This window comes from Osmerus eperlanus, chromosome 2 (genome assembly GCF_963692335.1).
Source record: "Osmerus eperlanus chromosome 2, fOsmEpe2.1, whole genome shotgun sequence".
Taxonomy (NCBI): domain Eukaryota; kingdom Metazoa; phylum Chordata; class Actinopteri; order Osmeriformes; family Osmeridae; genus Osmerus; species Osmerus eperlanus.
The window spans coordinates 13527096-13552109 of record NC_085019.1 but is presented as its reverse complement, the minus strand read 5'-3'; the positions used below and the strand labels follow the sequence as shown (position 1 = coordinate 13552109).

Genomic DNA, 25014 nt, shown 5'->3' with positions numbered 1-25014 from the left:
GGGCCTGTGTCTGCTCTTTTTAAGTTATTCTGTCAGCCAACAGAGCTAAAAATAGCTAGGTAAAGCCAAGTTTATCTCGGCAAAGGTGGAATGCATTGTGGCAGGTGGTGACTCATCAATGTGTGTATGTGTGTGTGGTTTCAGACTATCATTAACCCTTGTGTTATCTTCGGGTCATTCTGACCCATCAGTCATTGTGACCCACTGTCGTATTGCGACAAATTTACCTCATACAAAAACAAAGTGAAGCATTTTCTTTTAACTGTCGGGCTGTCTCAGACCCCCCACATTGCAATGGTTAAAAGAAAATTATTTTTATTTGTTTTTGTATTGGGTGAAATTGGGTAAACACAACGATGGTTCGTTGTGAACCTTTGGGTCATGTGACCCGAAGGCAGCACGAGGGTTAATGTTTCTGTAATCAATGTGCGTGTGTGTTTCAACCTGAGACTATGACACCGGTTGCAGTTCACTGTGTGTGTGTGTTCCAAGGCTTTGTGTGCATATTGACAGGTTAATAAAGGGACCCAGAGTTTTAATTGAATAGGTGATTAAAGGGGGTTTGCCGTGTTCACTTGTCTCTCCTCCGCCTCCCAGACTGGAAACATAGGTAGTCATGGTAATGGTCAGTGCAGGGTAAATTAACTTTGAAAGGTGCTGAGATGAAAATGTATTTGGCTGCATCTCTTTTCATCTGAGAAAAATCTAATTGTTCTTTCACCGTTTTACATATTTTCTGGCTCCATAGGATTAAATCCATGCTTTGTCAATAACTCCCTCTTTGATTTTGGTTGTCGATTCATTAATTTCTAGAAAAATCTGTTCTATCCTGATTTGTTTTGTTGCACTAGGGCTGTGTTTAATCACTCTGACAACCTCTTCTTTTTCCCTTCTCTATCTTGTTATTGGCTGTTCTCCGGGAGGCTGTATGGCCTAAACTGCCCTGCTTTATCTTCCTACACACATGCAGAAGGCAGTAAGGAACTTAACCATGTTACTTGTATGCAAGTATGTGTAACTGAAATGAATCTGGAATGGCTGTCAAGTCTCCTCGAAAGCAGTGTTTCTCAACTGGTGGGTCGTGTGGAGAGGGTTGCGGACATGTATTTCTGGCAAACAATAGTTAGCCAGAAATACAGTTAGCCAGCCAACCAACCAGCCGGTCAAATCAGCCAGCCACCCAGCCAGCCCTACAGTCCACCTCACCTGTGCAGGTGAGTACAGCTTGCGGTTGTCGGGGTCGGGGTGTTCATGTGGTCCTGGGTGCGTGGTTTCCATGTGTCGTATGCTCATCCCAGAACACCCCACCATTCCCTTCTCCCCCCCTCCCCCGCCCTCCTCCACTCCTGTACAGCCGATCCCCGCCCCTCCTGGGCCCCCCAGTCCGCCCATACAGCAAAGGGTCCCCTGGGCCAACTCCATCTCGATCTCGGCATCCATCTCCGCCTCCTCCTTGGCCTCCTTGTTGGAGTCGTCCAAGTGCTTCATCAGCACGGCCACCACCACGTTGATGAGCACAAACTGGGCAGTGAGGACGAAGGAGACGAAGTACATGGGGGAGATGAACTGCAGGCTGGGGTTGCAGGAGAAGTCCACCCCGTGGTCTGGAGGGCACTCCCTCAGCGTGTCCTGGGGGAGAGAGGACAGGTCAGTCCAGCTGGATCCACATGTGACATCCCAGCCATTGGTACATAGTTATGGGTTTATCTTGGGGTAAGCTTTTGTGCACACTATGCCCGTTTTCATTTGCATTCCTCACCATTTTTTCTCTTTTTTGTGTGGTCCACTGTACCTCTATCTCCATTAGCACACCATTTTTACTCCTCCATTTTGCTCTTTATCTCACTTTAGTTCTCTCACCCTCCCACCTTTATGAGGCTATCTGTCCTCCTTTCTCTTACTGTTATTTCCCCTGCCCTCCTCTTCCCCATCTCTCTCTTCCATTCCTCTGAGTTCTCCCCTCTTCTCCCCTTTCTTTCTCTTCCATTCATCTAAAATCTCCCTTCTCATCTCTCTCTTCCCTTCCTCTGAGTTCTCCCCTCCTCTCTTACCCCTCCTTTCTCCCTCTCCTCCAAGGTCCAGCCTAGTGGGTAGCTTCTTTCAGCCTATCAGCTTGCAGAGCGCAGGTGTGCTCGTACGTCTAGGCCGGCAGATGTTCGCAGGCGCTTCTGTGTGTGCAATTATGGGGTGTAATCAGTGTCAGCGTAGCTGCACACAATGCGTTCCCCCGCATACCTGATATGGGTGAATTACACGTGGGCTACTCTGGCGAGTTTTAGAAAGCGCTGAATGAATAATACACCTTACAGTTTGATAGGACATTAGGTGTACGTATAAACAGGCGTAATTTGTGCATATTATATTTTATAAGGCATGCATGCGTGTGTGTGCACGTGTGTGTGTGTGTACGTGTGTGTGTTTAATATTTAGGACTGTCCCTGCCACACTCTTTCACAGTCCTGCCCCCCCCACATCTTTCTCTCATCCGTAGAAAGGAAGTCTTAACATTTATGCACTTAACAGATGCCGAGTGCTGAGCACACACTTTTGTTGTTAAGTAGTGCTCCAGTGTAAGAGTATAGTAATTCATTTAATTTAATAATTTAATATAATAACCTTTTCAGATCAGAATCAGAATAAAGTTTAATCGGCAAGTAGTTTACACAAACAAGGAATTTACTTTGGTGGGTAGGTGCATATGTCACAGGCTGGCCAACTGGCATCTATGTTGTCTGCTATTTCTGTAGTACATTTTAGTTGGGTTTGATTATGATTTGATATGATTTGTTTTTGTTAGCTGTGGTGATTTTATATTGTTTGCTGTGACTATGGTATCATTTGTGTGCTGTTGTATTATGATATGTGCAATGCAGTGTTTGGAGACAACAAGGGTGGGTGGAGCAAACTCCCCATCACTCATAATTACTACTTCCACTGATTGGTTGGCCAATAGAAGGGGCTCCTTTAAAAAGGAGCGGGGACTAAATGGAAGGGGAAGAGCTTCATTTGAAAAAGAATGCGTTTATTGATCGGACGACGGGACCAGACGGATTCTGATGCCCGCCACTAGACTCCTGGGTCACAACTAGGTATGCACCGAATCCAGGATTCGGTTTCGGACGAATATTGGACTTTGACAGGGTTCGGTTTCGGCAGAACCTTAGAATTTTTTTCCACCAAACCGAACCCTACGCTTGCACTACACTGGTCGACGTAATTACGACGCTGTTGATTACGGGAAGGTGTTTACGTAGGTGGACCATTCAATGCAGTAGGCTGAGAGAAAGTGAAAATGGAACTCGTGAGCAGAAGTGTTGTTTGGCAGTACTTTCAGTAAAAACAATGCGATTCAAGTCGAGCTATATGTTCAATTTGCAATGCCGATTTGTTTCATGGTGGCAAGGACCCTAAACAATACACAACATCTCCGCTGTTAAAACATTTGCGTATGAAACATCCGAAAGAAATTCAAGAAATCTAAAAGGCTAATATTTTGGATATTGATTGGATCTTGATTGGATTTTGAGATAGTGTAAACATAGGCATATGGTATTTGTCAAAATTGTTTTTTCCCCACTTGTCTTCCTGGCATAATGTTGCCTATTCTTTTTTTTGACAGTTAAAATAAAATGAAAAATACACTGCTGTGGACATTGTTTACTTCATTAATGTAGGAGGGGATCCCTCTCTGAATTGCTCCTCCCAAGGTTTCTTCCATTTTTTCTTGAGGGTATAGGTTGGTTGAGGGGCAGTTCTATGGGCGTATGTGAAGCCCTCTGTGACATGCTTGCGTGTAAAAAGGGCTATACAAATACATTTGATTTGATTTAATGTGTTTACTGTGTTAATGGAGGATGGGAGTAGGATTCGGTATTCGGTTTCGTCCAGTGGACCAGTGGATTCGGTACTTGGCCGAACCCCAAAAATCTGGATTCGGTGCATCCCTAGTCACAAGCGTGGCTTGGCTGTCCAATGAACCTACTGCATCCAGAATCGATCGGACGAAGGGACCAGCCAGATTCCGCTGCCCGCAACTAGGCCCAGGAGGAGACAACCAGCTGGATTCCGCTGCCTGCAACTAGACTCCTGGGTCACAACTGCGGCTTGGCTGTCCGACGAAGCTACTGCATCCAGAATCCAGGATATCTACGGCTCGAAGAGGAAGTACCCACATGCAGGGGACGGAACCGGCAGCGGCGACTAATAGAGTTGGCATATGCCAAAGGACCACTACAAGAGACACCCCCTGGGGGACGCTACGTTTTTACTATTGTACATTTTATCAGGTTTGATTTATTAAAACCTATTTTTTCTGTATCCTCTGTCTCTTGACTGGTGTGACTGTAGACCAAGGGTCAGAACCTGCTATTTAAACCGTGTCACCAGTGTCACACATACAGTAAACATAAGAATATTTGTGCGTACCATCCAGTGTTTCCCGCAGCACTTTTCAGTTAAGGCGGCCGCCTCGTCAAAAAATAAAAAATGAAAAAGAATATAGCGATATCCACCGTGTTACTCTGTCCTGTTTTCTCCCTTCCATTCCAAACTGTGACCAATGCCAGTCTCCCTTCTCTGCAGAACACCGACCCCCCCCCCCCCACCCCCGGTCTGACGGCAAACCCCACCCTACAACCTTAACTAACACATTTTCTGCGGGAAACCCTGCCATCCTTAAATATAAAATGTAAGAAATGTAAAAAATGTACAACAAAATACTAACAATACTGTACAATATAAAATTAAATATAAAGTAAACGATCCAGCTAGAACCAGCAGAGCCACTAAACTGGAGTTTTGAAGTGATTTCTGAAGGTAAGGGAACCTTCCTGTTTTGTTTGTGTTTACCACAGGTCCACAGGACATACATGGTTTTGAGATGTTATGAATAAAGGAGGAGGCGGAACAGGAGATACCTTCATGATCCCGTTCCAGTTGTCCCCGGTGGAGACCTGGAAGAGCGTGAGGAAAGCCATGCCAAAGTTCTCGAAGGTGGCATGACGACTCATCCCCTCGCAGGGGTAGTCTGCGTTGCATACTGTAGAGGTGAAGGGATCAGAAGGGAGGTGAGACGTGAGAGACAGAGAGAGAATGGGAGGAGAAACAGGATAGGACAGGGAAAGAAAAAGAGATGGAAAGATAGATGGATTGAGTTTGAGATTGACGGGTCCCCTGTCTTTAGAGAGAAATACATTTAGAATCAAAAGATTGGAAACAGATGAAAATGAAAATTCTTGAAGAATAGCTGACATGTCCCACTTCTCAGGTCACTAAGCCGACTCAAAATGAGTGTTTGCACATCTCAACGGTTGTGGACACAGCAAATGAAATTTGCAATGAAATGAAGAAAATGACAGTTACATTTGGCTATAATCCTTTACTCAAGCTCCAATAGGGAGAGATAGCCACTGGCGATGACTGGAACATACTGAGGAGTGTGACAGGTTGGAAGATGCTCTTCTTATTTGTAGAACATTCTAGACACATCTTGGTTGCTGGAGCCAAATACCATTGGATTTGATTTTGAACAGCTTCTCAATTCTGTTGCTTTGGTGTCTAGTGATATGAGGGGATTATTGAAAGCAATGTGAGAAACACAAATTGAAAGCCTTGGAAGATTGTTTGACGCTAACATGTCTTCCTTTCACTGGATTGGTCAGTCACCAAGCCTGGAAACGCCTAGCACAAGATACCTGCTTCTGGCACTCTGATTCGTGGATAGGGCTGTCACGATAACTACTTCTTCTTGTGCGATATATTGCACCAAAATTAATTGCAATAAACGATATTATTGCACACACGTCAATTGTAATTTTCAGTCCATTTTATGCCACTGATTACATAATGACCACCCCCGGCTGTTCGCGGCTATGTCGCTTCACTCCATCATCCCTTATTGTTTACAACGTTAACAGGGCTACTTGGTTGGCGTTGCCTTTTCAGCTTGAGATATACAAGGTGTGGCGTGAGAGCGTGTGAAATGGTTGAAATGCATGTGTCTCACGGCCAATGCGTGAGAGTTGGCAGCCCTATGTTTGTCAAAAGTTTGCAGCATATTTGTAAATGCTGTTTTTTCGACCGTGTTTAATGGCTGCATCTCTTTGGCTATATAGCGAATTACGCTATCCGTGAGTGTGTGCCATTTCGCGCTGTCACGTTTATATTTGCACTGTCGGGAAAAGGCATCTGTAACAGAACTGTATGGAAGACCCCTTTCCAGCTCCAGCTGCAGTTGTTGTTCACAGGTTGAAAAACTGGATGGGATAGTTATGTATTGCTAGGTGAGATGTTAGGTTAGTTGCCTCTTTTCGTTTCCACTGTTTTTAAGTCGACATACGGGCTCGTTCACGTTAATTGGCTCTCATCTCATTCGGCTTAAAGACAACATTTTCCCACACCGGAGCTGAAGATTGCGGCTTTGAAACCAAGTCCATTTTTATTTGTTCTTCCTAACTAGCTGTAGATGTCACGAAACAGAACACTTTATAACACAGTGAGTTCACGCCTTCTCTTCACCTGCCGGTGTCCGGTCTGTGTGTGGAAACGCTAGTCCCACCTACGCTTTCGACACAGAAAGCAGACAAGATGACTGGGGCAGCGGGATCGACTAAAATGTTGGTGACATTCTCGGCACCAATAACTATTGCGCTTATTTCCATATACTGTGCGATAAGTCAATATATTGACTATCGCGACAGGCCTAGATGATGTCAGGTGACTCACCTAGCTCTCCAAACAGCTCCACCCCCAACGCGGCATAGATGAAGAACAGCAACATGAAGAGCAGACCCAGGTTACCCACCTGTAACACACACACATACACAAGCAAACACACACAAATACACAGTATTCTCAAAACTGACCAAGTTCAGCGAAGAAGCCAGACAAGGCAGGTTAACAATAGCATATTAGCGTAATCTAACTGCTAGTGTGACCATGTGTTTTTGGATGGGGCCCAAAACACACCAGAAACGCCTTTTCTAAATGGACCTGTACGCTGGAGAGTCTTTTGTAAACACTCGGGGCAAACACAATTCCATTTCGAGCTAGCTAACCTCACAGAGTCAATGACACACTGTGCACTATGCTCCCAATCACAGCACAAGTCTGCTGGGAGTGTTGCCTAGGCTGTACCCACTGTTTCTCCATCAAGCAAAGCTCCCAAGACAATAAACGCAGGGATGCAGCCGAAAGAGGGTGTGATCTCCATGAATGGGCGAAGAGGAAATCATTTTGCCCCAAAGATGACAAAGCTTTGTAGGTGAAACAACTTGAGCGAACAATATGACAAATTCAACAACTAAAGATTGGGGGGGCATGTTTTACATGTGTTGCAGGAATACCTTATTTCCCAACTTTATAAGGTCAGCATAAAGCTACTGTGTTCTCAAAGGTCATAAAAAAGGTGAAAAAGATGCTAAAATATTTTTTGTCAAGCAATCTGAAAATAGTCAGAACAATCTTCACAGACATTTGAAACAGCTTAAGATTCAAGTCAGCATTTCTATGCATGTGAACACATTCTACTCACAGCTAAAGTTAGACAGTTCCAACACAGCAATACATCTTGAATTCAAAGAAACATAAAAAGAAACATGGGCCTCAGTGATGAGCATGTTGAAGGGAACTTAAATTAGTCTGTGATATGAAAGATTTGTGGTAATGAGTTTTTCCGAGAGAAAATGGCGCCTCATGCAGGATTTGCATTAGCCGTAGGCTATGCCTACGTTTACCACCAGTCCTGAGAGGATGTAATTATCGGGTGGGCTTCAGTGTTGATGTTACGTGTTCTTTATAAAGCAGTTACCACTCGCTTCGAATCACTTTTTAGCTCTGGGGGAAGAAGAGGAGGATGGTGAAGACTGCTTCACTAAAACACCTGCTCTAAACTATTAAGCCAATATGAAGCTAAACTAAGGAAAGGTTTAAATGCCATCATACTGTATTTTACCTTGCATCTGTTATGGTACTCCTATGCGGTGTGGACATCTATGGTGAAAACTCCCAGAGAGACACTTCATAGACATTGTTCCTCCTACAGAGTAGCACCTTGGCAGGTGGAGGAAGATTTTCTCTTTCAGATTGGGCTCTCACACGCACACACACATATGGTTCTCTCTTAAACACACGCACACACGCATGCACACAAACTCCCACGTGCATGCACCAACATCCAGACTCTCTGTCTGGATGTTGCCTGTTGATCTCTTTAATCACCCAGAGTGTTAATTACCTCCCTGGTGCCCTTGGGATATGGCGCAGGTCCCCTCGTTAATGAGCGAGGGATCAATATCAGAGAAAGAAGGGAGATCTGTTCTTTCCCACCTCCTCCTTTCATCCTCCTGCTGCCTGTCTGTCTCTCTAGATATCTTTCCTTTCCTCCTCTCTCCACATTACATCAAGCAATCCATGTTAAAATGTCATTATTTATTTATTTTTGTCTCTCCATCACGGCTACATTCTGATCCTCTGTATGCCTGTATAGGTGATGTTCATGATACTGAAGGTTCAAAATGGCTTCCCTGACCTCAGTGTTGAGAATGTCTGAGCCCTCAATTAGCTCCGACAAGACTCCTGTGCATATCAATATTGTGTGTATGCATGCCTTTGAATGACATACCTGTGGTAGGGCCTGAACCACTGTGTCCAGCAGAGCTCTCATTCCTGTAGCCATCTTCAACAACTTCAAAACTGAGAGAAATAGATCAGAAAAGCATCAGGAAAAAAGGAGAGAGCGAGACAGACAGACAGAAAGAGATTGCAAGAGCATGGTGAGAGAAGAACCAGGAGAAACAGGGTGAGATTGTAAATGGGGGCATTTAGGAAATTCCCTCTGGTTTATTTAAACCCTAAACAGGAAAATGAGCCACAGAAAGGTCGCTGCTAAATATACACCCAGCACACACACTTAGTCACAGATAGTCTCACAAACACACACATACTCATAGACACTCACAAACACACACACACTTACTCAGACACACTCACACACTTACTCATAGACACACACACACACTAAAGGCCGAAATATGCTACTCCGACTGTTTACGGGCGGGCGGACGGATAGACTTTGTTTATGGTTCTCAGTAGGTTGTGGGTGTTGAAAACAATTCACCGCCAGAAGAGTAGGTGGCGCTGCACTGCGATGCTAGCTAGGTTATCGAAAGGTCGCAGCAAATTTACAAATTAGCCGTTTCATCAATAAAATAAGCACATTTTCAGCAACTACACTGCCCATTCCTCGTCACATTTTAATTCAGATGCTGATTTACATGTACTGTTTAGCTGAAATATGAATTGTAAAAATGTACAGCAATGGCGGTCAAAGGATTCTGTTTGTCTTGTTGATCACGGCGCCCCCGCCGCAAGCGGTTCTTAATACTGACCAATCACAGCCAAAGGGGTATCTGTAACTATCCAAAATTACGACGGATAGTTAAGAAATTCAGGAGGTGCACGTCGAGCTCTCCGGGGCTCTCCGAGGGTCCTAGGAGAGCTCGTAGAGGGCGTTCCACGTAGACGAGGGCGTTCCCATGAGTCAGTTTTTTGGAAAACGTAGTAGTATAACGTAGTAGTATAATTCGGCCTTTACTCATAGACACTCACAAACACACACTTGCTCATACACTCTCAGGTTTTGAGCTAAGATAGAGTTATGACCATTACTTTGGTACAACTGATCATTCCTGAATACGTGAATTGTGTGTGTGTATTACTGTATGCGTGTATTCAGGTGTGTGTATGAATTCAGGTATGTAGGTTACTGTGTTTGAATTTGTGTGTGTTACTTTGTGTTAATGTATATGCGTATTCAGGTGTGTGTGTGTGTACCTCGTGCTATCCTCAGCACCCTCATGATTCTGATTATGGTGGGGTTGATGGGCAGGGCAGCGCTGATTTCTATCTCCTCCAGAGTGATGCCCATCACTGACAGCAGCACGATGGCCAAATCCAGCTGGTTCCATCTGTAACAGAGGCATACACACACGCACACACATGTACATGCACACACACACACGCACACATACACACCCACTCACACAAATACCCACAAACTTATGACAGCATAAGACACATACACATTAGTGACTCACCTGCACAACACAGCGGGTTAACACTTGTGTCTGTGGATTTGCTAGTGCAAATGTCTGCGTTTATACCCTGACCCAGTTTTAAAAAGACAGAAAACTCATGCCTGTGTTGAAGAGACAAAGAGCTCTGCAATAGCGGCTGATAGATTCTCTCTTTATCTATCTCCCCCGCCCCATGCCACACACACACACACTCTTTCTTGCTCTGTCACAGAACTCAATCCAAACAACTAAATACCTTAAACACTTAGGGCCTCATTTACTAACAGGATTGCACCCATTTCAGGCGTAAAATAGCGGGCAAATACATAAAACAGTATTTACAAAGGCAGCGTACGAGTGAAAACGCAGATTACCGCTGCTGGGAGGGTATAAGGGAAAGTGGGTGTGTGCCACAAAGAGATGGGAGGAGAGGCGTTAAGTGCGCCTAACGCCTGGGACACACTGCCTGCTATCGGCTGCGATCTGCTGCGACGCGCCTGGAAGCGCCTCCTTTTTTCTTTCGGCGCCCATGTTATCAAATGGGACCGACCACACTGGCTATGAAGCGCCGCGATTGCCTGCGATCGCTTCGACAGCTAGTCGAATTTTTTCGCGAGACGCTTGTGAAATCGGCTGCAAGATGACGAAATACACCATATTAGTTGATATATTTGAATAAAAAAACATGTTATTAAGATTTGACTCCATTAATTGTAGACTACGGTGAACATTTGTAAAGTTGTAGACTTTATAATTACACAATGTTGGTAACGAACGTCCTTTACATGTGGTTACCCTGATGAAAACTAGAGAGGGTTCAATTTCTGGGGAAATTGTAGGGTGTGCTTGCGTCGGTTGCACAGGGGTCCGTTTTTAATGACATTTTTACAACTGATATTTCTGTATATTTTATATAAAAATGCATACTTATTATTTATAAAGATTACATAGATTTAAAAGCATTTTTTTTTTGCTGCTCATTTACAACTCAAAATAGGAGTGAAGTGTAGAATTAAATAGATGTCTTCTCATTTCCCCTGCAAGAGGCAGCCTCATAGTTCAAAACGAATACATTTGGCAGACCGGTGTAAAAATGGACCTAATCTCTATGACTTAAACGTCCTTTTAGGTTTTTCCCTTCTCGTGATATTTTCAGGCATTTAGCCTACTCATATTGCATTCATTCATTAATAAAGAACCCCCTCTGAAGATTATTCTACGACGTTACCCGGCGGTAGAAGATAGAATCGCGATTCAAACAGTACCATCTGCTAACTGAAAATATGCCCCCTAAAACGTAAATAAGCTGGACATTTATTTAGTGGAAAATCGCTCATTCATAAAAAGCTCACTGGTAGCGATCATTGTCAGTAACAACGCCAAGTGCGATATAGCCCTGTGTGGAGAAGCTGCCCCGGTAAATTGTACTACTACAGTACAGTACTAGACTACTGCTGTGTTCGTCTTGGTAGCGATTGCGTTGGTTGAATTGGATTTAACGTTCCGTTGTACGGTTTAGGCTGAAATTAATAATTTTCATGAACAGATGGACAACGTTTAGGCTGTGGCAATGAAGTCCAGCTAACACATGACGTTGCGGCAACGTTGCCAGTAAGTGCTCAGTTGGTAACCCGCGACGTTACCTTCTGGCAACGTCGTGGCAACGTCGTAGCAACGTTATAAAGGGAATGTTGCCAGTTGGTCCCATGGACAACGTTGCCACGACGTCGTACCTTGGTCGGCTGGTTACGTTATTTTTAGACCCGTGGACAACGTTGCCGCGACGTCGTACCTTGGTCGGCTGGACACGTTATTTTTTTGTCCCCTGGACAACGTTGCCGCGACGTTGTACCTTGGTCGGCTGGTTACGTTATTTTTAGACCCGTGGGCAACGTTGCCGCGACGTCGTACCTTGGTCGGCTGGTTACGTTATTTTTTGGTCCCCTGGACAACGTTGCCGCGACGTTGTACCTTGGTCGGCTGGTTACGTTATTTTTAGACCCGTGGGCAACGTTGCCGCGACGTTGTACCATGGTCGGCTGGTTACGTTATTTTTTGGTCCCATGGACAACGTTGCCGCGACGTTGTACATTGGTCGGCTAATTACCTTATTTTTTAGACCCGTGGACAACGTTGCCGCGACGTCGTACCTTGGTCGGCTGGTTACGTCATTTTTGGTCCCGTGGACAACGTTGCCGTGACGTTGTACCTTGGTCGGCTGGATACAATAATTTTGGTACCATGGGTTAAGTTGCGGCTAAGTCGCTCTTTGGTCGCAGGACAACGGATCTCGAGTGCATATAGTGGTTTATCCAGAGATGGAGAGATCACACTGGACTGCTCTCAGTTCTGACACTTTTGCAATGTACCCATAGTCTACATGAATTTCAATCACACACAATATTAAATGTTGCACCCAGCATGTATAAATGTAGACAATGCATGTAATTCATGTGCAGCTCAGCCCCAGCATGTCATTGGTCATCAATTTTCTCATATGCAGAAACATAGCTTTAATAAATAAGACTGAATCTGGAATATAATTTAGTCTTTCATTCTTTACTATAAACATGTACAAAAGCAATCAATGTGTGATGTGTAACATGATTAAGCAAACATTCTTTGTATAGCACACCAAAGCTGTATGACACACAATGCAAATTTGTGCTCCAATAAATTTTGTGATACAAAATTGTTAAATGTGACCAAAAGGTAAGCGACTCTTAAGAGGTTCATTTCCAAAGACAAGTCATCACAGAATATTACAATTCTTCCTTAGCAAACCTGCCCCTCAGTCTGCCCCTGAGCAACAACTTTGCGCATGCCCATTTCAACGCATCGCTCAAATTGGGGTTTCAGAAGAGATTTTGCAGGGGTTCAACACCGTCTTGTACGCATTGGATTTCAACTGGAAATTAGCTACTTCAAAGGTGAGTTTCTTTACAGAAATAGTTTTAAATATATAAACATATTTTAATAAATTTGATGGGGCATGCTTATACGTATATGTTTGAAATGTAGGCCATTTAGCCTGTTTATGTGCTATCAGATTCACATTGTTTACGTTAGGATTTCGATAGCTACAGTACAGTACAGTAGAGGTTAAACCCTCCAGAAAGTTATGTTGAAATACTGAAAATGCATAGGCCTACATGTTAAGTTTAGCGTCTCACAAATCACCCACAAAAGAATCAGTGAAAATAAACGTTCAGAACTGTTAAAAAACCTTGTCCCAAAATAGTTTATTTAGCCCGGAATTTTCAAAGACTGGAGCTAGCGTGGCTGATCACGTTTTAATCACAGCAATGGCGTCTATAAATGTATCATGTCACTAATTTTTCCAATTTGTACATGACATCTTTTTTTGGATAAGTTTATTCGTTTTAACCTTTTAGATGCGTGAGTTTTAAATATTTCCGACGCTTCCACCAGTTATTTTTCCAAAACGGCAGCTAGGTTGCTTTAATTAGCTTCCGTTACCTAGCAACCTAGCATAATACTCGTAGCAATGCTACTACCTGCTAGTGTTACTTGTTAGCCTACTAATTGTAAATTTTGAAGCCATACTATAGCGTTTGTCATATAGTTTTTGTCTATCGGAAAACAGTCGGTTGGAATGTTCAGAATCACACATGTGCGACGCTACGATGTGGGGCCCTGCTTTCGAACGATCACATATGTGCAATGCTACTCTTTTTATATCAATATGCTATAACTATGTACATAAACTACATTCCATTTTCATTTCTGTACAGATTAGCCTAGCACTGTGTCCCTGGGAAATGATGGTAAAGTAATGAATGACCGTTTAAAACTGACAATAATTGTATGAGCCATGGCAACCTAAAGGCTATGTTTTGAAGCAAAAGCATGACTTAAAAATTTTGCATCACCAGATTCCATACCCCTAGATGTCAACTCTGGTCTGGTGGAGGTGAACCAATTGGGGGCCCAGGAAAACAGCTGGCAGCCAGGCAAGTGCAAATATAAGACACTCAAAAAAATATATGCTTTGTATACAACCATTCAAGGTAACATTTGTTATTTACATAAATGTTACAGCTAATCTAGAAGAACCACAGTGTATGCCAATCATGCTAACTCTTGTAAACTTGTTTTACTTGTCTTTAATGACAGACACATTACAGGTTATGCTCCGGAAGATGGAGACATTGGAGGAGAACCAGCGAGAGGCTCTCCTATTCAGGCGACTACAGGGCAGACACACTGAAGAGGTGCCAGTGATGGACCTACAGGTGGCCCAAACACAGGCTGAACTCCAAGACGCCTTAAGCGAGGAGCGCCTTAAGGTGCTGGAGTTGCGAAAGAGAGTGGTAAGTGTTTGGAGATGCCATGAACTATGGCTTACACGCAGCGTTCAACGTTCACATTGGTGCTGACATAAGTTCATGACTTCTAATTCCAGACGCTGCGATGAAGTGGAAGACGGGACTGGGAGAGAAAGCTGTGGAGCTCCTCATAGAGGAGACACTCAAACACAACCCGGCAGCCCGTTCAAAACAAGCCAGGTGAATGAATCATGATTGCAGCTTCCATATCCAACCTTTCACATGGCTATGTGACACAAATCTAGAATCACATGTTTTTTTGATGATGTATATTATTTTAGATGTGATTTTTTTATGACTTGTATAGCGCCTTTTTACATGTGCAATTATGTTGATAGAACACTAACTTATTTTGTGCTTCATTGTCAGGGCCAACAGACAGGACCTGTATCGGGGACTGGCAGAAGATTTTAATTCACTGTTTGGCACTTTGTTTGAAATAAAATGACAATGTTACATGGAAATGCTGCCTTGTTTATGATTAGCTGGAGTTAGGCTACACATCACACAAACCTCCTAAAGTTGGCTACCATGTAGCCTATTATACAAGAACAAGTAGCATTTTGGGCAAATGAGGTCTGCATATGAACCGCCCCAATATAAGCAGTAGAATTGAGAAATATAGGTTACTTAGTTAACGTTGCAGTTACGGACTGGCAACGTCACAAAATTACGTTGCTAGGAGGTCGCGGTTACGGACTGGCAACGTCGGAAAATGACGTTGCTAGGAGGTCGCGGTTACAGACTGGCAACGTCGGAAAATTACGTTGCTAGGAGGTCGCGGTTACGGACTGGCAACGTCGGAAAATGAGGTTGCTAGGAGGTCGCGGTTACAGACTGGCAACGTCGGAAAATTACGTTGCTAGGAGGTCGCGGTTACGGACTGGCAACGTCGGAAAATGAGGTTGCTAGGAGGTCGCGGTTACAGACTGGCAACGTCGGAAAATTACGTTGCTAGGAGGTCGCGGTTACAGACTGGCAACGTCGGAAAAATAACGTTGCCACGACGTCGCGGTTACGGACTGGCAACGTCACAAGATTACGTTGCGGTTACGTTCTGGCGTCCCACAGATGCACGGTCCCGCAACGTCGCCAAAGACGTTGCGGCAACGTATCCCAGACAGCATTTACATCTGTGCCAGATCCGTTTTCGAATCAGCAGATTCGCGCAGCAGTCGCACTCACTATGCAGATCTGCACCAAATTTGCGCCAGACCTCTATAGCAATTCTGGCTGTAACATTCCGTCCGGCGGTTGCGGCGCCGATCCGGGGCAGCTGCGCAGACCAGACGCGCCACAACTGAATCGAGTCTGCCTGGCGGGTGTGGGCCGGATCAGAGCCATATACAAATATGATAAAAAATATTTTTCTATGGCTCTGGGCCGGATCCGCGGGAGCTGCGCAGACCAGACGCGCCACAACTGAATCGAGTCCGCCCGGCGGGTGTGGGCCGGATCAGAGCCATAGAAAAAGATGATAATAAATATTTTTCTATGGCTCTGGGCCGGATCCGCGGGAGCTGCGCAGACCAGACGCGCCACAACTGAATCGAGTCCGCCCGGCGGGTGTGGGCCGGATCAGAGCCATAGAAAAAGATGATAATAAATATTTTTCTATGGCTCTGGGCCGGATCCGCGGGAGCTGCGCAGACCAGACGCGCCACAACTGAATCGAGTCCGCCCGGCGGGTGTGGGCCGGATACGCGGGAGCTGCGCAGACCAGACGCGCCACAACTAACGGAAAGCTTTTCCCCCACATAAACATGCCACTATCTGACTGTAGAGTGGAAGACCGCAGGCTGCACCGTCTTTGTGATTGTTGTGATTTGTGATTGTTGGTAAGTGCATTATAGGCCTAAGTAAAAATGTAAAAGTTAACTGGTGTTGATGTCATGTTAGTCCGTTAAATATTTATATTAAACATAAAAGTTTACAAACTTAGTTTACACCACATTCTGACAACCTCAGACGTACGTGCCTAGACAAGCTAGTAGCATATACGGTTAGCTGGTACAGTAGGTTCTTTTAAACAACACAACTAGCTAACACAACACAACTACACAACTAATGTGAACATAAGGCCAAAACGGTTATCTTTGCTTATTATTTACCAACATTGCTGAATATGTGTGTTAGCTGCAACATCGTAGCCATGTTAGCGCTAGCCACTATACCCACAATTTTGTCTGTAGCTAGCATAGCTGCTAGTAGCCTGCGGGGATCGCTGCTAGCTACTGCTAGCGCCCACTTCTCACGTCCAAATACATGAACTAGTTCGGACGTCAGTACCATATCCAAAGTCTCACTGTATTATACACATATAGTCTTCAACATCAACACACTATGAAATTAAATTTAAATGAACCGGTGCATATTCCCGTAACAATTCCCGTTTTTTTTTAAAATCCTGTAATGTTCTCTTTTGCCTGTTTTAAAATAAAATAAAACGTTTGAAAATTACAAATTGCGTGGATATTTGTTTGGCTCATAATAGCCTAAGTATGAATCACAGACCAGGGCCAGATGAGCTCTTGATGTGAGTCGCGGATCTGGGCCAGATCCGCACCACACGTCATGGCATTAATAACTGTACTGGGCCACTTCTGGCCCAGATCTGTCTCTGATCCGTAATTTGAACCTGTTCCGGTATTGGGCCGTTGGAAAGGATGAGCCCGGTCCAGGTCCGTTTAGCGGATCTGCGCCAAATGCTAATGAAGACCTGGTCCAAATCTGGCCCAAACACATTTTGCTGTCTGGGATGTTTGGTCATCGAGTGACGTTGCGGCAACGTAAGGGCAACGTAACTGTGTTAGCTGGGGATTATGTCTAGAAAAACTAGCTATGTGACCTGGTTTCGCCGTATGATGACAGTCGTAGTGTCACTAGAATGGCCATAACAAAAGATAATATTTCAAATCTGTCTGCTGTTCTACATTGCCCACACAATTCAACTCTAACATGGCCTGTATCTTGTATCGAAAGTGCTCGAAAATTAGCTTGTCTAATGTATGGTGGACTAAGAACATATTTGTTAGTCAAAGCAGAGCGAGCGGATGTTGTGGGAGAATTCCTACTGTGTTAGATTTACTGCTTCAAATTGAAAACGGAGAAGATATTTAGAGTAAAGATAATTTACTTAACATCTGTGTTCAATATCGTCAATTAAAAGTAAAAACTTTCCAGTTACGAAGCGTTTGTTCGTAGGATTAACGCCAGCTGCAGCAAACACATGCCCCAGCCCCGGTTTTTGGCTGTTCGTGACGGTCAGCTATGACAGTCTTGAGCCTCGATTTTTGCAGATTTCTGTGAAACTTGCTAAAATAAAAACGATCTAGCTAGATTATGTACACTTTAAGCTCAATGTACATACCTTGTTTGGCCAATTTGGTCGATTGTGGAAAAAAAGTCGAACCGTTTTTAGTTATGGAGAGCCATCGCGCTAGCTCGATTATGAGAATAACAGAAATGTAGCTAGAATCCACACCTCACACAAGTTAACCGAGACGCAAAACTGTACGTCCAATCCAAAAAATACGGATATTTTCCGAGACCCAAGACTCTGCCTAAACCAGAGATATTCTTTATATGTCTGTGCAGTCAGAAATACAACTCTACCTGCAGTTTCGAAAACGTGTTCCTTTTGCTTTCCTGGTGCGTGTTTGTTTGGTTGCCACGGTGATGGCGCAGCTGTGATGGCTAACGAGCTAGGCAGAGAGAAAAACTAACATTTACCTAGCATCCACACCTCAAACAAGTTGACCTAGACGCAAAACTATACGTCCAATCCAAAAAATAAGGATATTTTCCGAGACCCAAGACTCTGCCGAAACTAGAGATCAACATTTTAAAGTTTAAATGGTGGCTCTAGCTGAAAGATTGAGGAAGAAGAAGGATTTGGAAGTTGAAGAAGTTTAACCCTTGTGCTGCCTTCGGGTCACATGACCCAAAGGTTCATAACGAACCATTGTTGTGTTTACCCAATTTTACCCAATACAAAAACAAATAAAAATCATTTTCTTTTAACCTTCGCAATGTGGAGGGTCTGAGACAGCCCGACGGTTAAAAGAAAATGCTTCACTTTGTTTTTGTATGCGGTAAAGTTGTCACAATACGACGGTGGGTAACAATGACTGATGGGTCAGAATGACCCGAAGAGAACACAAGGGTTAAAGAAGTTTGAGAGGATTTGAAAGAAAACTCCATTGGAAACCCATGTTAAAAATATTATGAATATTGATTTATATTAATTCAAGCATAAGAGGTACAAAGCTGAAAAGTCATAGCACCCATGGCCTGAAACTGCTGAATTGTTTGATAGCTGAACGGTTTTAATAGCTGAAGATTTGAAGGCGCTGAAAGGTGCCACGGAAGAAATAGAAGAAAAATAATAAGTTGATTAAAGATTCAAAGAACAATACTTGGAATGCTGAAGCAGCATTCCAACAATAAAGAGAAACAGGAAAACAATAGTGAAAATGCTTAACAGCATTCTCACAATAATAATATATATGTGAGAGAACAAAGGTTGTGCCCTTGCAGAAGGCAAAGCACACCCAATAAACGGATTGATCCGTTGAGCTAGCATGCCCGTAGTTGTTTTGCTTGTTTGAGAGAAACGAGTTGTCACGCGTTGCACACAACACACACGCAGACATAGCCGACCGAGAGAGAACCCCCAAGTCGATTTCTAAAATCAGCATCAAATGAATTCTCGAAGATGAAAAGCACAGGGAGTTGTTGTATGTCAGCAACAATTTTACTTGTTCAAATTGTTTCTAATTTGCGGGATAATTATCGGCCTCATAAAAGCAGGTCTTAACCAGGAAGCGCGTTTTGATTGAGTCTGGAAACTTCCAAGCGATATGGCAGCAGTTGTAACTTTTTTTTATTCATCAGCCCACTTACAATTCACCACATTAACAACACTTATATTTGTAGTACTTGATGCAAGTTGAATCTAACCATTATCACCAGCAACTGCTCAATTTAAGACAGGAAAGGAGTTTGGTAAATAGAACAGAATATACAAGGCAACCAATTGCATTCAATAAAACATTTTATTGTACAATATGTCCAGTGTTCTTCTACTCCTTTTGTTTGTAGTGATCCGGTGATCTTCTGGCTATGATACACGTAGCCTACTCTCTAGCTAGCTTCAGTAAAAGTGTTGCTTAGGTTAGATAGACCTACAGTCTAGCTCTAACTGCATTTAGAATCTAACAAGCTATAATCGTACGATAAACTTTATCTAAAGCTAGCTACAGTTAGGTCCATAAATATTTGGACATTGACACAATTTTCATCATTTTGGCTCTGTATACCACCACAATGGATTTGAAATGAAACAATCAAGATGTGCTTTAAGTGCAGACTTTCAGCTTTAATTTCAGGGTATTTACATCCAAATCAGGTGAACGGTGTAGGAATTACAACACATTTTATATGTGGCCCCCCCCTTTTTAAGGGACCAAAAATAATTGGACAAACTAACCTAATCATAAATCTAATTGTCACTTTTAATACTTGGTTGCAAATCCTTTGCAGTCAATGACAGCCTGAAGTCTGGAACCCATAGACATCACCAGACGCTGGGTTTCGTCCCTGGTGATGCTCTGCCAGGCCTCTACTGCAACTGTCTTCAGTTCCTGCTTGTTCTTGGGGCATTTTCCCTTCAGTTTTGTCTTTAGCAAGTGAAATGCATGCTCAATTGGATTTAGGTCAGGTGATTGACTTGGCCATTGCAGAACATTCCACTTCTTTGAGTTCTGAAGCATTTGGCTGAATCTGAGCAGATAATATTGCCAGAAACACTTCAGAATTCATCCTACTGCTTTTGTCAGCAGTCACATCATCGATAAATACAAGGGAACCAGTTCCATTGGCAGCCATACATGCCCACGCCATAACACTACCTCCACCATGCTTCACTGATGAGGTGGTATGCTTTGGATCATGAGCAGTTCCTTCCCTTCTCCATACTCTTCTCTTCCCATCATTCTGGTACAAGTTGATCTTGGTCTCATCTGTCCATAGGATGTTGTTCCAGAACTGTACAGGCTCTTTTAGATGTTTTTTGGCAAACTCTAATCTGGTCTTCCTGTTTTTGAGACTCACCAATGGTTTATATCTTGTGGTGAACCCTCTGTATTTACTCTGGTGAAGTCTTCTCTTAATTTTTGACTTTGACACAGATACGCCTACCTCCTGGAGAGTGTTCTTGATCTGGCCAACTGTTGTGAAGGGGTTTTTCTTCACCAGGGAAAGAATTCTTCTGTCATCCACCACAGTTGTTTTCCGTGGTCTTCCGGGTCTTTTGGTGTTGCTGAGCTCACCAGTGCGTTCTTTCTTTTTAAGAATGTACCAAACAGTTGATTGAGCCACACCTAATGTTTTTGCTATCTCTCTGATAGGTTTGTTTTGATTTTTCAGCCTAACAGATGGCTTGCTTCACTGATGGTGACAGCTCTTTGGACTTCATATTGAGAATTGACAGCAACAGATTCCAAACACAAATACCATACTTGAAATGAACTCTAGACCTTTTATCTGCTCCTTGTCAATGAAATAACGAACTCCCATGAGGGAATAACATACACCTGGCCATGGAACAGCTGAGCAGCCAATTGTCCAATTACTTTTGGTCCCTTAAAAAGGGGGGGGGGCACATATAAAATGTATTGTAATTCCTACACCGTTCACCGTTCTTTACCGCATACAAAAACAAAGTGAAGCATTTTCTTTTAACCGTTGGGCTGTCTCAGACCCCCCACATTGCAAAGGTTAAAAGACAATTATTTTTATTTGTTTTTGTATTCGGTAAAATTGGGTAAACACAACGATGGTTCGTTATGAACCTTTGGGTCATGTGACCCAAAGGCAGCACAAGGGTTAAAGCTGAAAGTCTGCACTTAAAGCACATCTTGATTGTTTCATTTCAAATCCATTGTGGTGGTATACAGAGCCAAAATGATGAAAATTGTGTCAATGTCCAAATATTTATGGACCTAACTGTATATGAAATACTACTAATAACAATTGATATGCGGTGGTAGAAATATGAAAAAATGCAGGATTTTCATCAATTTACCAGCTAACTTGCTTCGGACCCATTAATCTGCAATTCAATGTTGCTAGCTCTACTAACTAAGCTAAGGTTAGGGTTAGTACTTTGTATGCCAACGAACACCAATAACTAATTTGACTGACTATAAACCAACTGATTTCTGGTGATGATACACATGCTCTCCAGCTAGCTTCAGTAAAAGTGTTGCTTACGTTAGATAGACCTACAGTCTAGCTCTAACTGCATTTAGAATCTAACAAGCTATAATCTTAGGATAACATTTATCTAAAGCTAGCTATATGAAATATTACTAATAACAATTGATGTGTGGTGGTAGAAATATGAAAAAATGCAGGATTTTCATCAATTTACCAGATAACTTGCTTCGGAGACACTGAAAATGAATGGGGTTGAATGGTGGAAAATACAATGTTTGGAACTATAGGTCGCATATGAAACGCTTTACTTCCGCATTCCTCGATAACAATGGGAGTCTATGGAAGTGTCGCAACTCTCTTTTTCTATGGCTCTGGTCATGGTAAACATTTCTAGGTTTTACAATTTCAAGATGGAAGAGAAACTTATCGTATGTGTCTGCACACCCAGTTCTGTTCAGAACAAAGTTACGTAATGTGACGAGCCTGAATTTAAAGATTACATTTAACTAATAATGTATGGTGTAGGGTTGCCAACGTTGTCAGTGTCCCTAGTGTGTTTTTGTACTTTTAAATTCAGTCTTGTCACATTACGTGACTGTTCTGTGCCACTGCTAGCTCGCTAGCCCAGCCTACAAACGACTGGTTGAGTGACCGGTGGCGTAACATGTATTCTACTGTAATCTTGCACTAGTAAAATATTTGTATTTTTACACAATTGTTGTGTAAAAGTGGTATTTTGATCAATATTGTGAGTACATGAACTCAAGTCTGCACGCTTGGCCATGACTACAACAGTGACCTTAGAGAACTACAACTCTGTATTAACTTGTTTAACATGCCCCCGAGCGTGGTGTACTGTGGGAAGGCAAGCGGTGCAGAGCGTTAAAAAACGCTGTAGTGGACATGTACCGTAAGCGTGACCACTAACGCTAGTCCAACGAAATACTAACGCATCATGACTAGCTAGCTAGCACATAGACTGCAGACCACTAAGGTTTACATCAGTTACACTTTATGCCTATTGTATAAGTCAAACCCCACAACTAAATGGATCTTGCCACACCCTTGCACTGTTGCATTGTTGTATATAAACTAATTAATATTGACGACAGGCTGACAGACAATGACTGTCCTACTTTACCACACAAGCTGTCCCACATTACCTGAAAATGCTGCCTGAAAGAGGGGATCATGTTATGTTTGAAAGTGTGTAGCTCTTAAAATACTGTATATTCCCATTTCATTCCAACATGAAAATGTTCTTAAGCCCTAAAACCATTTACAAAAACACCAATGGGGTGAGTTAACAGTTTTTTGTAAGTCTACTGGAGCCTCAACCCAAAAGTGTCCCACATTACCTGAAATCACCCTACATATTCAATGAATGTCCAGGTCATATGTGATGCCAACATGACCATAACTAACGTGGTAGCCAAATATGCTGGATCTGTCCATGACAGTTTTATCTTCCGGAGTAGTGCTATCTATCCAAGATTGAGCAACGGGGCTTTTGGAGAGGCCTGGCTACTTGGTAAGTTTATTTGTTTCAGTGGGGATATATTGTAGTGAACTCATGTCCCTTGTAGAAATAATTCAGGGGTGCAAACTCGTCACCTTTTGGCGAAATTTGCAGTTTTTGATCCAAAATAGGTCATTTGTGTGATTCGTGAAGATCTGCAATAAAAATATTTCCTCCAAGTAATCTGCGAACGCAAGCTGTCATGAATATTTTTTTCAAGCTTGTTCGTCTGGCCAACCAATGTCATCATGACACGCACGCTTTTTATTTCGAGTCTTCGGGTCTGTAAATGCCTCAATGCCGTAATAGACACACTGTAAGACCGAACAGTAAAGGTTTGTTAAAGAAAATGAGTTGTGTTAAAAAAAAAAAAAGAAGTCCATTCACCTCTAATGTTCTGAGTTATTAGTACATATTTTTAATTTCAAGTTCAAACTACTTAACCACTTCAATTTATTTATGTAATAGTACTCAAACATTCTTACAGTAATTTCTAAATCACTCTGACGTCACGTACGTGCATACCTGCTTCTCTCAAAAGTTTTGGGAAAAGTCCGCCATGTTTTCGGCTCGCTTCGGACAACAAGGCATAAAATAAGCTTTTAGCCTAAACTTCGACATATTTAAAATAAAGAGGCAACATTTTTTATCCTATTTGAATGTTTCCGCGGGACTTCTATGTGTTTTCTACACGTTCAGCAACAACTTTCTCCAGAGTGGTAACTGCACTGACTGCCGTTACATTGATCCTGGGTTTGAGCGCGCTATTCTGGTACGTTAACGTACGTGTTGTTTTGGCACAGTTTTTGCTGTTCTACTATTTTCTGCATCTAGTGCAATAAGTGTTTCAGGAGTTATTTTATGCCTTTTTACATTTAATGTGATTGAGCCAACTTTAGCGTTATATATTATATCCGCCACATTAATGTGGATGTTTTTTTCAAATATATATCTCATACTTAACTTAGCTAGCTACATGCAGCATGCCTTCAAGGCATGTCTGGGCATGTGGCACAGATTTCACATTAATGGTGGACTGAAGGTATTTTTCGTCTGTACTTTAAGGCATAGAAGTTTTACATACATTTCATGTAATAACGTTTAACCGTGTGTTCTACATTTTTGTAAGTTAAGGAACTAACTGTCTTAGTGTCTAGTGTCGCAGGTCTGTAACACGTGGTAGCTAAACCTGACTTTCATGTAACGTTAGGTCTATCAAATATGACTATCAGAGTAACTCTAACCTTCTGTACATATTTGATAAGTGATAAAAGACAATTGGAAGATTTTTTGTTATGTGGATAAGTAAGAACCTCACTGCCTCAGAGGCGTAGCCTACAGTTTTCGTTGGGAATTTAGCTTAGCTTGTACAATGCTGGTTAGCCACATTTACATGTTGCTCATCAGCTTTTAACATTTCAACATGAAAATAATCATAATAATTTTGAGGTAACCTGGATTGCAGGGCTCCAGACTAACTTTTTCCCTTGGTTGCACTGGTGCGCCTAACTTTTTTATTTAGGTGCACCAGCACAAAATTTAGGTGCACCCAAATTTTTCCTTGCGTCGCCACAATTTCAAGGTCACCTTTTTATCACGCTCCATATACATTTATATATATTATGTAAATGACCTTAAACAAGAATAAGGTGTAGGTAAATATTGGTTTTATTTGACGCACAATTAAACTGTATATAAAAATATTTTAAGTGCTTCACTGAGATGCCAAACTAAAACATTGCAAGCAAAATAAAACATTTTAAAATAGAAAGTGCTACTGTTTAAAAGTGCTTCCCTGAACTGAGACCTAACATTTCATGGCTCAAAGTCTTATAGCGGGTCCTCCCTTGCT

General features: G+C 42.6%; 1 protein-coding gene across 1 annotated transcript in view; it reads right to left on the bottom strand.

Moving 5' to 3' along the window:
• Positions 1 to 25014, bottom strand: part of cacna1ia (calcium voltage-gated channel subunit alpha1 Ia) — a gene marked incomplete at its 5' end in the record, with an annotated part of 202896 nt that overhangs the window by 19048 nt on the left and 158834 nt on the right. Inside the window, 5 exons of the mRNA XM_062452705.1 lie at positions 1207 to 1629; positions 4917 to 5038; positions 6724 to 6802; positions 8621 to 8691; positions 9832 to 9965. Coding sequence (XP_062308689.1) covers positions 1207 to 1629; positions 4917 to 5038; positions 6724 to 6802; positions 8621 to 8691; positions 9832 to 9965 — 829 coding nt within the window. The remainder of the gene's footprint in view (positions 1 to 1206; positions 1630 to 4916; positions 5039 to 6723; positions 6803 to 8620; positions 8692 to 9831; positions 9966 to 25014) is intronic.